At 35.8% G+C, this 14147-nt stretch overlaps 1 protein-coding gene across 1 annotated transcript in view; it reads right to left on the bottom strand.

Annotated features, from left to right (window-relative positions):
- STK24 (serine/threonine kinase 24) overlaps positions 1–14147 on the bottom strand; it is a 36529-nt gene that overhangs the window by 10885 nt on the left and 11497 nt on the right. Inside the window, exons 2-4 of the mRNA XM_010006333.1 lie at positions 3948–4004; positions 1048–1156; positions 775–932 (exon numbers count right to left, since the gene is read on the bottom strand). Of these exons, the coding sequence (XP_010004635.1) occupies positions 775–932; positions 1048–1156; positions 3948–3983 (303 nt within the window). The 5' untranslated portion in view covers positions 3984–4004. The remainder of the gene's footprint in view (positions 1–774; positions 933–1047; positions 1157–3947; positions 4005–14147) is intronic.

Raw genomic sequence — 14147 nt, 5'->3', positions numbered from 1 at the left:
TCAACCTTCAAATTGGGGATTTGGGGTAATTTAAACTTCTAGAGGCTCTACAGAGCTCTGCTAGTTATTTTTAAATAGTGTCTCTACAGAAATATATCAAATAGGAAAGTAATACTACCAACTAGGCCAGAGTCAATATTGGCGAGCTCCTTACATGGATGAGTGTGGAAAAAAACACATCAATCTGTCTCGATGCATGGAGATGTGACCAATCAACAAATCCCTCTAAGGGGATCAGAGGAGGTGGGTAAAGAAATATGAGTTCAAGAAAGAACACAAAGAATTATCAGAAAGAAAGCTGATCTTATCTCAACACAAGTGGAACTTGAGGGTGACCTTTGTTTCAGATACACAGCTGCACCAGAGGGTCATTAGGTTGTGCAAACAGCCTTCCCCAATATAAACAGCAGAGCAATGTCTTACTGAGCTAGCCAGACCAGCATGTGGGAGGAGCAAGGGAGGGGCAGCAAGGAAGTGTATGTGTAGCTCAGGCTAATAGAAGTATAAAAATTGAGTAAGCAACAAAACAAACTTTGAAAAGGGCAATGGGCTCGAGATGGCTTCAATGCATGTTTTCCTTCCCAGCAATTGGGGAAACTTAAACTTTGGATACAACTTCAGAAAGCTTCTTTCCTTGCCAACAGCTTTTAGCTGCTAAGTATCTAAACATGCACCTGCCTGGACACAACTAAAGTTATTAGCTACAGTCTGAAGACCAGCCTAAGTAATTCAAGTTAAGAAAAGGCATTTGGCTAATGCCCTGAAATACTTTACCTTTGAATCATATGCTGATTGCTTTATTACTTCAGGTGCCATCCAAAATGGTGTTCCCACAAAAGTATTCCTCTTTATCTGTGTATCTGTTAGTTGTCCTGCTACTCCAAAATCTGCTAGTTTTACTTCTCCTTGTTCAGACAGCAATACATTAGCAGCTGGAATAAAGAAGAGGAAATAGTGGAAATTAAGACATTTAACACTGGAAGGGTGTTCATTTATACTGCATGAGCTCTTCTAATATTGTTACAAACCAAATAAAAAACTATTTACCTTTAATGTCTCTGTGGATTTTCTTTTCTGAATGCAAGTAATCCAGTCCTTTGAGTATCTCCCTCAATATTGTGGCAATCTGAGTTTCATCAAGGGAGCCAGGTTCTAACTAGGAGACACAAGAAGTATTTATGTGTGTGTGTGTGTATACATACGTACCTATATAAAAAGGAGAAACAGAGAGGACAGAAATAACACTGAGGCTATAAAAAGACTATAAAATGCCTTCTGTCCCACCTCAGAACTTCAATTTGCTAACTTCTAAACATGAGACAGATACAACCCAGAGTATTCTTTTTAAAAATGCATAGTTCTAAAAAAAGTGGCCTTATGAACAGCAAGCAAATAAATACTTCATTTACACAAAAACACTTAGAAGTTTTTTCAAGGCTCCATAAAGACACGGTTTCAAGTTACTACTTTGTGGTCAGGTCACAGCTATATACACTGTGTTTGAAAAGCAGCTACACTATAATCTGATTATTAACATTACACTGAACTTAGATGTGCCCTATATGGACCCAAATCTAGAAGTCTGAGAAAGAAAATAAGGTACAGAACAATCACGTACCCTACTACATACACTGCAACAGATTTTGTGAAGCTCTAAAACACAACTCAACTGCTAGGCTGACAGAGCATTTCATATTTTAAAAGTTCACCTTTTTTTCATATAAAACTGAAGGTATAAGTCTGTAAATTGTTATGTTGAAGATCCAAAGTAATTTAATCATTATGAGAAGAAAAATCTGTGGTAGATGATCTCAGAGCTCTCTACAATGGATATAAATTCCGAAGGTGAGTAAGCACTAACTCTAATGGAAGAGGAAAGGTCACTACTCAGAAAGGTCTCTTAACCAATAAGGGCATTTTGAGAGAGACTGAAACTTTGTGTACAACAATTGGTACTGGAAATATTCCAGTATTCTAGTTTATTTCACAATGGCAGTCACCGAAACACAATCAAAGAGTTGTATCCCTGAGGCTTCAGTCAGTGGGAAAGAAAGCATTTCAGATTAAAGTTAAAATATTACACCCCTCAGAAATCCTCAGGCTAGTAGGTAGGAAGATGGATGAGATTTCATGTAAAGCAGACAAAATAGTCGGTTTACCTTTGTAGATTTGCTTACAATCTCTTTTGTGCTTTGTTTAAGCTTTCATAACAGACATGATACTGTCACTCCCTGAAACCCAGAGGCATTCTCAAGACTCTGCTCTGGCTGGGCTGCAGGCGCCAGTTCAAAGCCTGGCAACATGATACAGCACATCTAACAGAGGGAAACCTCTTCTGGCAGACATTAGCTCACTTCAGTGAGGAGGAAGAGACTAGAGGCTGAGACACATAGTGCTTGTACCTCAGCCACAAACCTGAATTATACTCAAAGTTGATAAGCAAATTACATGAAATTTATTAAATGTTCTTTCTCTTGTAAGGTGTGATTTTTCAAAGCAGCCAGTGCATATTCAAGTACAGAAAACACCAGGCTAACGGGACATGTATCCGCTTTGAAAAAGGAGTTCAAGGTTGCCATGCAGTCTCACCTTGAGTATAGAAATGTGACACTGTGTGTAAGCTGTCCTACCAGAGTCCAGTGGACCATAACGTGCATGTTGGAACTAGGAAAACATGCAGCAGAACAACATTCAGTAATATTTTAGGATGTGACCAAAGATTTTGTACTATTTTTTGAGAACAAACTTAGGGAATAAACACATGGTCAACAAACAAGTGAAATGTGTGTGATTAAAAGAAAATACAAGAAAATTACATAATACCTGTTTTCTTTCTGCTCTTTTATATCTTTTTGAAGCATTTATAAAGTAGTAATTATTTAATAAAAGCAAACCAAGTTTCTAACTGCTCTTCTGTCAGGAAAAATCTATCACAACAAGAAACAAGCTGCTTTCAGCATATATTTATGAGGACCATGATTAACTTCTACACAACCACAGAATTCCTTCTAACAGGATATAGAAATGAAAAGGAATAAATGGACTCCAAAAGGTAATTCCAATTAAAATATGGTAGCACAACTGTAGGATGCCTGCATTTACTACCCTCTCCCATCTTCTGGGTGTCAACAATTCCTTTATGCTGACCTTTTTTATTCATTCTTTCCTCAAGCATCAATTAGTTGCCCCACCTAGTAAAGAACAGCAAAGTATGCTACTGAGACATTCCATCTCAATTGGTATTATTATTTCCACACACTTAAAACACCCATTTTTATTTCTACTATATCATTTTTTAAATGCACTATAAATACAAGATAATTTGTGGCTTTGTTTGGGGTTTTTTGGTTTGCTTTTTTTAACACCTAAAATAAATGCACAGCATCCAGTCATGGAAAACAATCTGCACTGAATCTTTTGAATTCTAACTCTAATCTGTCCAGGTTTCTCTGTAAGACCTCTCTCCCATTGACAGAGTCCACAGTTCATCCTATTTCCTTGAAATACCTTTTTTAATACTAGCTTAAATTGTGCTTCCCTTTATTGAGACTTCAGTGAGACTTCAAATAGTGAAACTTTTTATTCGCTTAAGGAAGGTGCTGGGGGGAAGATACATTCAAATGTATACACTAGGAGGAGTTGTGGTGGCAGAATTAAGAGACAGAAAAAACTATTTTCAGCCACTAATGCTCTTTGGCTGACTGAAGATTAGCATTCCAAGATGTTCCTATCCTGCTTCCACTATTACATTGCTTAGTTCCCTTCCATCTACATAAATAATCAGTCCTGCCTCATGGAAAATAATAATTTCATGGCACTGACAAATACTTTTTCTCCTTTACTGGAAAAAACACATTGTCATAAACAGATGGCATTTTATAGAATTGTAAGACTGGGGAAACAAAAAAAGTGAGGTAAAATAACAAAACCATACATAATTTACTTACTAGATCAAGGGCAGAGCCTCCACCTAGGTATTCCATTATTATCCATAATTTTGTATCCTGCAAAATAAAAACAACAAAAAACTGTATTGAGTTGAAAAAAAAAATCAGTTCTGAAGTTAGTGGGACTTCTATCCTTTTTGCTGAAGAATTTAAAATTTTGAAACACCAATAATATTTAGCTATTCTTCCAAAACATCTTTGGATTATTCTTTAAGATCTATTATTTTTAGTCCAATCTCATAAGGTATTAACTTATTCCATCACAAGTTATTTGCACAAATGTGTGTTCAAAAAAGTTTAATTTTCTTCATCTAAATTAACATGAGGAAAGCCACTTCACATTTACCAATGGGTAAAAGCACTGGCATCAGAAGTTCATTACTTCCAAATAACTGAGGGGTACTCTTGATGTCACACTCAAGCTCATTCCGTGGTACCTTTTTCTTGCAGTGACACTAACACTACTAGAATACAGACAGTAACCAGGCAGGAAGAAACTTCTCTTTAATGTCTACCAAAAATTCCAGTAGCAGAAGGAAAGCTCTTCCCTTTATGCTGACTACAACTGGACAAATTTCTGAGCCTGAGTTCACCAGTATATTACCTCCCAAAAGCCACCCACCCAGTTGCTCTTACTACATTCTGTAATATGCTTTGCAAAAGTATCTTCTGAGACAAGAAGGAGACAGAGAGGGGCCACTCAGTGGAAACAGAGGAGAATAAACTTAAATTTTTAAAACCCAATTATAGACATTCAGAATATCAAATGATTATTACATAAAATATATTTCCTTTCCTTAGAAAAAATGTCTTGATTCTGTTCATTATTTGTACAGATACTCCAAAATATTTTCTTTCATAAGCTTTACTCCTGTCTCAGTGAAATTTAATCTAAAATTTATTCTTTGCATCTCTGCGTTGTTTTATTTCCTTGAACAGTCATCTGCCTCTGACCTATGGAAAAATAGCAGCAAGTTTTCTCCACTAATGCTTATGTACCTGATACATGATTATAGAATTTTGGACAACTGTATTCAACACAGATGAAGCAAACTAGTAATAAAGACTATTTAAGATTACTGTAACAGTTTGCTAGCTTTAGCTAGCAAAATAAAAGTGAAGAAAAATGACTACAAGAAAAACCCAAACTACTATATTCTCAAGGGAAAGCTTAATACATATTATAGGAATGTGTAACACAAGATATACAACACCCTGTGCTAAGAAAGAGACTAGACCAAACCATTTCTTTCCTCTCTTTGCAGCATCTTCTTCCCAAATAAACTAGAAGAAGCAGTTAGTCCACATTTGCTTTGCAGTACAGAATCACCTAATCACCAAGACTGGAAAAGACTTTTAAGATCCTCAAGTCCAGCCTATGACCTAACACCACCTCATCAGCCAGACAGTGGCACTAAGTGCCACATCCAGCCTTTCCTCGAATGCATTCAGGGACGGTGCCTCCACCAGTTCCTTGGACAGTCTATTCCAATATCTAATCACCCTCTCTGTAAGGAAGTGCTTTCCAGCCTTGAAACATGTTTTAAAGCAAGGCCATAAACTTGCCAGATAGATACTCAAATAAAATTGCTTCATGGAACATATGGTGGGATCAATTTTAAGTTTTATTATTATCATCAAGCTATATTATGGTCTGTTAGTTTTAACTCCATGTACCAACATCCACATGACTTGTAGCATAAAAATCTAGGGCTCTCTCAGAGCAAGGAATACATAAATAGCAACAATATTCAATTACTTTATCCTGCAAAATAAAATTTAATGTAAAAACAACAACTCACTGCCAGGGCAGGTAAGTCTCCTGACACTCATCTATAAGATGAACTAAAATTCTTAGAAAAAATTATAAATGTATTGCAAAACAATGTCTTCTAAATCCCCTGAGGGATTAAAACATTTTAGCCCTGAGTCCCACTTAAGTGTTTTAGTCATTATAGTTGTAGTTCAATCTGCATCTTTCCCCTCTCTGGTCTCAGAATGCACTTTCTGTAGGTAAATGCACACAGCCCTCCCATCCTCCACTTATACAAATGATACTATTTTTAGGTAAGATCCTGGATTAGAGTTCCATCATCACCCACTATTTTTAACACACAGATCCAGCTAAATTTAGATACCTTTCTTCACAAGTAATCTAATAGTACTCTAAAGAGTCTTGTTAAAACATTTTAAAAGAGACAGAACACATTTTTAGAGAAAAAAAGCAACTATAAAGTATCATTTCTTGGTATCTACATACAGCATTTTTATAACGTTTTCCTTCTTGCAACCACCACAGATATTCTAAGAATTATTGCGCATCCTGAGAGGGTCCTTCAAGGCACCAGGTCCTAACAGTTCTAGAACCAGTACATTTCTGAGAGGTATCTTATAGTAATCAATTCATCTTGAGAAATCTTCTTTGAACAAAATATTATATATGTATTTTACTTCAGCCTGATAACGTGCCTTTTGAAGCTGCATGAAATTCCCTGAATATTTACATTTTGTGTGCCTGCAAAACTTATATTTAATTTTAATATTTAAACACAAACATGTTAACTCTATCATTTTTTATTTCAATGGAAATACTTGGGTGGGAAAGAATGAGGCAGGGCAAACAAACTCTTGAACCTCACAAAAAAAAAGAATCACTCGTCCTTGTCCCCCTCCCAGAAAAAAAAAAAAAAAAGTAAATAAGAGATGCATCTTCCCTTTTCTATCAGCTTGATTACCTCATGGATTTGAAAAGCTAACAAATTGAAATAAGATACAAATTGCCAAAATATAAATCGTCCATAAAACTAGCTACTAAATTCTCCAGCTGAAAATGAGATATTAGAAGTAGCAGAAAATTAAGAATATTATTTTAAATTACATAGTTACACAATCATGTAACCCAATTACACAACTACAAATCATACAATTCCTAGTCTTTTTAAATCACCATTTACTTTTTTCCATTTTTTTACCCTGATTTGCTCAGTCGTTGCTTCTGAAGCTTTCAACATCAACTGCTTGGGGCCACATGTCTGAATTTACAATACAAAAGCCATGGATCCAGTAGCTGTATCTGTATGCCCACATGAAGCTAAGCAACAGCAATCTATTACAATTATGGCATCTTTCTATCTGTAGCCCTGGATTCAGTAATTTTTAATTCGCTACAATGCCCCCTCCCTCTTGCCACAGAAATATTAATCAATTTCCCAGATGTTCTGGGGTTGTTTTGTGGGTGTTTTTTAAAAAAGTTTTCACCACTCATATGAAGTATCTGAACAGATGTAGTTACTATGGTAGTGAATCTTCCTACCACCTATAGCTAATTCTTACTGGATTTTTTTTTTAATTTTCTTATTTAAAATTTGCATACATTGTTTAACAAGAAAATGCAAAGAAATGCTTTTGATGAGCAGTTTAATCAGTTGCTTAATCCATATTCTACCTTTTTTTGCTTGTACTTCTCAACTTCTTCTGTATATATTCCCCACTTTTCCTGTCAAACAAAACACTGAAAGCACATTTTCTTCCAAAGCCTTATTAGTAATTACACACTAAACATAATTACTTAGCTTTTTTTCAAGAAAAAACTATGCTTATATACTGAGACTAGCAACATGCAATACACTAGTTTTGGATCTGAAATAAGACCAGATTTCTGCTTTTAAGCATCAGACTTAACTCAGCACTGAATTTTCTTCTAACTACAGTGAAGCCGTGGTGAGTCCTCAATACAAATTTAGGATTACTATTTTTCTATAAACATAGATAAGCAAATTCATAAGGGTACATGGAACATTTTCACAGTAGGAACAAGAGGTTTTCCTCTTATGCCATGAAACTGAGAAAAGAAATATGTTCGGCACCTAAAAGAAGCTGTGTTACAGAAAGACAGTTTCTGTAAATCCTTCCCTAACTAGTTTGCTCTTCTCGAGATCTGATTTCTGATTTTAACTCTGGAACCACACAAAAACCTTATAATAGCAGCTTTACCTCTAATGAAGTATTCTCCATTAAGTCCCTGCTGTGCCATGAAAGTATTTGTAAAAATAAGTGCAGTTACAACAGGTAAAGAACTTCTCCCAAAATGTAAAAATCAAGGACTACAGACCCCCCCAAAAAGGCCATCCATCAGAAAAAAAAACCTCCTCTAGAGTCTCAGAAGCACATTTTCATCAAAATCAAAAGTGCGCAGAAGACAGAGACAGACACGAGCGACCAAGATTGAAGTGTCTTTTTGTACGTCCTAACAAAGTTAATAAAACATCTGGGTAAACATGGAGAAGCCTTTCTTTAGAGATGCTTTGTATTTTGTTTTCTTTTTTACAGGAAGAACACACACATTTATTAGCACTGTGATATTTATACAGGAGAGATTGATCTAAAGCAATCAAGCCACAGTACCTATCGATTAAAATATTTCTAAATCACCTTTATTGAGAGAAGGAGATGTTGCAGAGGAAAACATAACAGAGTTACAACAGAGAAGGACTCAAGGACCCAGAGGTGAAGAGCAAAAAGTGACCTGTAATTTAGAATTTAACTGAAAGCTTTAAATCAAAGAAGTTAGTTAATGCAATTTGATAACAATAGTGCTCACAACAGCGAGCACGTTTGTTTCTAAGTGAAAGAAAACTCCCCCACACCTACTGTGAGAAAGAGAATTTCCTCCCTTGAATTTGTTGTGAGAAAGGGTATGTCTCACATTTATGGTACACAATTAGCAGAAGAAGAGAGAGTATTTATAAATATGTATAAAAGGCTTGTTTCATCCTGGACACAAGTCATCTCCAAATTCCATTTAGAATCTATATTTACAACTACTTTCCCCTATGTCAACAATCACAAGCTAGAAACTACACACTTGGTTGAACTAACAGATGTGCTAACCCACATAAGAACTAGCTTAAATTAAGATATATACTAAAAGTTTACTATCACTGGATTAATAGAGAAACCTACAGCACTGAAAAACAGAAACAGAATACCTTGGACAGAGCCTCAACTCATTTGAAAATTAGTTCCAAAACTGGTAAGTACTGCATGATATGATGTGTGACAATTTACTTAATAAAAAAAATAATTAACTGGCATATATCTCAAGGTGGTACAGGTCAGAAAGAGAGACTTATATTTCAACACTGGTATAAATTTAGTATTTTTATTCTCCAGTGTTATGAAACCAGATTACAACAACCTTGATACATACAACGTATGCAACAGGAAAATCTCTTTAAGCTGTATTCCTGCTACATGTTGTTACTACTCCTTACATGGAGATTTTCCTTCTGTTAAACTTCATGTATAAAAACACTCAGACATTTGACAGTGGTAGCAAAAAGAAGCTTCTTGAATACTTGCACACTGACTCTTAGGTGCCTGACTTAAAAAACATGATGCAGAGATCATGGAAGTTATCTTCTATATCTACTTTAAGCAACCTTGGCCATCGATTCCCTATTTTGGAAGGAAAGAAGGATTTTTTTCAGGATTTCTTCTTTGAAACTTTGGTTAAAACAACGCATCTAAAGCCCATGCTGCTAAACACAGCCACCAGGTGGCAGAGTCATGCAACGCCAAAGATGCTGCCTCACGACCACGCCAACAAAGGTCTGTCCCCAAAAGACCCCACCAGAAAGAGACACACAAAAACACCTCTTTAACATTAATCTGAAACCATTTATCACTCCGACATCCTTCATAAAAAGAGGAAGAAGTGTTTAACCAAAGTGAAATACACTTTAGGGAACATGATTGCTCCTATATCTTCAAAACGCTTTTCCCATAATCACCGAGTTCAGCTTCAGGCACCATCTCATTCATTCACCATGTCCTTTGAACACCGAGTCACAACACTAGTCACTGTCGTGTTATAACAGGATGAAAACCAGGTACATCCTGGCATTTGAGTTCTTACTATTTATTAACTCACATGGACATCTGTGAGCTTATATGCACAGATACAGACCTACGAGAAAAAAACAAGTTTTGTACAATGCCATAAATGATACTTTGAGGCAGTGAGGAAATGGGATTTATATATCTGTGGTTCTTGTTCCTCTTAGACAATCTCAAACCTTCCCACAACTACACTAAAAATTGCCAAATGTCTCGAATCTGAAAACATGCATCAAGAAGTATCAAAAAGTCAAAAATATTTTTAATATATTACCTCAGAGATTATCCTCTCATAAATAAATAAATAAATTCAAGAAAGTAATTGTTTCAGGTTTTAGAGATTGCACCAGTAAGTTTATGTATTGCCATTAGATCCTTGAAACTCATCAGTCTGCAAACTTTCCAGTTGGTAGTTGACTGTTCAGTTTCTAGATCTACAGATTAGTATTGAACAGATACCATTTGCCAAAAGTTAATTTCTTCACAGCACAAAGTAGCTATTACTGTTATTCATCAAATGCATGGTTTTGGCAAGGAACACTTACAGCTCTACCTCATGGCCTCAACTCTTGTAATTTCTTGACTAGTTGTAAATATTACCTGTATCTATACATATACCTATATATATTTATTGGTTCAATTTAATGAACACTAGATCCAGTGCTGCCAAACATTGCAAAACGAATAGCATACCACTATCTGCTTCTGTCCCATTCTTTCCAGTACACAGTCCTTGGACAGAGAAGGTAAGCAATGCACCCCTGAACTTCAGACAGCCTATCCGCATGCCAGCTGGATTGCTCAATGTCATCTAATAACTCTTTTGACAGACAGAAGGGATGTGATAAAGGATAAGATTACTGATTGCAAAAGAAAGTTATTTACACTGCACTTTTTCCAAGATTTGAACACCATGGGTACCCAGTTCTGTCAGCATGCATAGTAAATAACCAAGCCCTTTCTACTGCAAATGAACAAACCAATTCTACCACTCCATATCTAGGGTCGTATCACTGTTTAATGGCTATCAAGAAAGGTTATAAAGTTTTTACAAACTTTTGGAATTGTCTTCATGGAAGACAAAGACAGGAGAAAAAAAAATCTTTCTGTACCAATTCACATCACCCTTCCAAGACAGTATAGCTTGTTCTTAAAGACAACCTCACTAAGTATTGTTATTTTTCTTCCATATCTGATGAAAAAAAATAATTACCCAGCCTCATTACAAGGAATAAAGAACACCACCATCATTCCGACACTTCCTAGGAAGCATGTTGAGTTCCATCATGCAGTTAATCCTTCACTTGAATTTTCTTTTGACAATCTATTAATTTGCCAGTGTTCTTGCATCTATTTCTACCTGCTACTATGACACAACCTTGTATAGACTAGTCTATCAGTTTATAAAGCGTGAAGCTATTTGCTTATGTCATTACAGATCTCATGAAATAAAAACAAACAGTAGTATTTCCTGGAGACACTTGTTTGTGAGCACCTGAACTCAGGTGGCATGGAAAGACAACTGTTGACTTTGAAGAACAAGGTAAAGTATTTTAGGAGAGAACAAGGCTAAAAACACTCAGGTTGCCTTAGTCACCAAAGATATCCTCTGGATAAACTGTCCTTTCCCTCCCTCTTCCCCCTTCCCCTATCCTGTCACAACTAACAGTCCATGTTTTGGAGCAGTGTCTTCAAGTTCTGTCCAGTGTTCTTTGAAAAGTGAAAAATAACTGGAACACCAACAGCTGCAGTGAATTAGCCATCTTGGAAATTAATAACCTTGGAAATTAATATCCTGCTTTGGGGTTTTTGATGTTACGGAATCCAGATTAAGGTAATCTATTAATCAAGAAAGTATGAGGAAAAATCTAGCCATGCCGAAGAAAATCAGCTGGCTTACTACCAACCACACTTAAAATTTATTCTGCCTCTTGAATTATGGAATTTTACTATCAATTTGAAAGGTTCCAAAGACAAAGAATATTGCTTTGAATATAATTTCCCTCGAGAAAAAATTGACAAAGCAATAACAAGATTTACCTTTGGAAGTAATTATTTAAGTACTTCTTAATTATATCTCAGTTATAAACTTCTCAGTTATATCTAAGTCTCCCATTTTATCAGAACGTGTGTTCACCAACAGATATTTTATTTTAAAATAGAAAGCAGTCTAGCAATTCTCAGCCCCGTTTGTACTTGTCTTGCTGAATTCCTAGAGAAGCAGGCAGAAGACCAAATTTATTTCAAAAAGCCCAACAGAACAAAACCAAACAAACACCTCCACTTATATTGACACTTAAAAGCCACTCAAATGAAGGAAATAAAAGATGTTCTTGTTTACTGCTTATCTGCTCACAGGGGAGGGCAACCCATTAATAAAATATATCTGTGATTTAGCTTGTCTTATGGTAAGACCTGGTAAGATTTACGCAAGCTGCAGTGTGCTACTGCTTTTTTTTGTGCATTCAGTAATACCTTGTACAGATAAAAAAAGTTAGAATAGTTCCCAGGAAAAGATTCTGAAAGTTCCCTTCATCAAATTTTAATATTTGCTTTGCCTGTTTGAACACCAGAAAAGGGGTATAGTAATAACACGTTGAGTAAAAACTGTATTTTAAGAAAAAAAATCCATGTTACTACAGTTGAGCAACATACAACATAAAAAGTACAGAAGATTACAAAATAAAATTTCCCAATGAAACTTATAAAGTTGACTACTGTAAAAGAAATCTCAGCACTTGGAAAAAAAACCAAACAAACACAAAACCAAACAATGTAACTCCAAGCCCATAAAAACTAAAACCAACAACCAAAGATTTGAACACCATCAAGTAAAACCCAAGCCAATTCAATCAATCAACATAGCCAGGCACTGTTAAGGCTTTAAGTCTGGAGGATCCACAAGTTGTTAATAATATCCATAGAGAAATCTCTTCCAAAGCTGCCTAAGTGTAGACTTAGGTGACATATTACTTTATAGAATAATCCACTTCTTTACCTCCTCGGCATATTTAAGTTACAATCTACAGAACCTCTGTATTTGTATGCTAGACCCAATAAGAACACTAACTAGATGGCAGTTATTACAAGTAGTCTACATAGTCAGAAAGCTATTACTTGGGTTTAAAGAAGTCGAAAAAATAGCTAAATAATATACTCTCCCAGAATATGGAAAAAATCAAGGCAAAACTTTACAGAACTTATTAACAGATATTGCTTAAACTGTATGAGTACCAACTCGTATTTACCAATGGTCAACTACATGCCTAAAGTATTCCCATTTAAAAATAAAAAAACAAACCCAAAAAAAGTATTCCATAAGTTTCCTGTGATATTCTTAGTAAGTTTATCATAATGTTTACTGGAATAAGAACAAGAAAAGGAAGATCTATAGCTGTGTATTCCTACAAGTGACCTGAAGGTAGTGGGGAAGGGGTGGAAATCACCCCTGAAATGCCTGCTTGTATTAAAAAAAAAAAAAAAAAGAAAGAAAGAAAATAAATAAATAAGCTAACACAGGAATTTTGTGTTTAAACTTCTCATGTCATGGTAAACTGCTTATTTTAAATTGTTCTTTCTACTAAATAACTATTCCATGGGCATTTGGAAGACATAAACAGCTATGCTGCATCTAGGTAGCATCTCTCTCCAGGAGGATGAAAAGCAGTAATTAGGTTCTACATAACTTCTCTGGGATAATGCTCACTACAAATTTGAACACACAAAGAATTAGATGGAAATCATCTGCATATTAAGGAATGATTCAGAGATCCATTTTTTTAAAAAGCATTTGAAATTCTGTGGAGCAAGGAGGGTTGGTTTGTTGTTCTGTGGTCTTTGTTTTTTTTTTTCCCTGACTTTAACCTTAAGGTTTATGAAATAAGAATAGTTCAGGTTTGAACCTCATCCAAAATTTGAAAAATAAAATAAGAGAAGGAGGGGACCATCTGTCTGACTACAAACCCAGGAAGTAAAAAAATGTCTTTTTCCCTTACACTGGGGACACATTCTTAAGCAGATGGACATGGATTACCAACAGCAATGGACATCTCCATGAATCTTAATGGGGCAGCAACCATCTGAGGAGGCCTCACGGAGTTCTCAAAATTTTTTCATGGAGAAGGCATGAACAGAAACCTTAGGGGGTGGTAATGTTGTACTACAGAATATTAACACGCTGGGGTGCAGGACTGATGAGAGGTATTTTTGTCTGGGAGCATTTCTGAGGCGCTTACCTCCTTTGAAGTCTCTTGGCGTCAGGATGAATGCTAGCTGTCCTCGGGCTGCCATCCCTTTGAGGGG

The sequence above is a fragment of the Chaetura pelagica genome, unplaced genomic scaffold (assembly GCF_000747805.2).
Source record: "Chaetura pelagica isolate M959 unplaced genomic scaffold, ChaPel_1.0 scaffold29, whole genome shotgun sequence".
Lineage (NCBI taxonomy): Eukaryota > Metazoa > Chordata > Aves > Apodiformes > Apodidae > Chaetura > Chaetura pelagica.
This window is presented reverse-complemented; position numbering and strand designations above follow the sequence as displayed.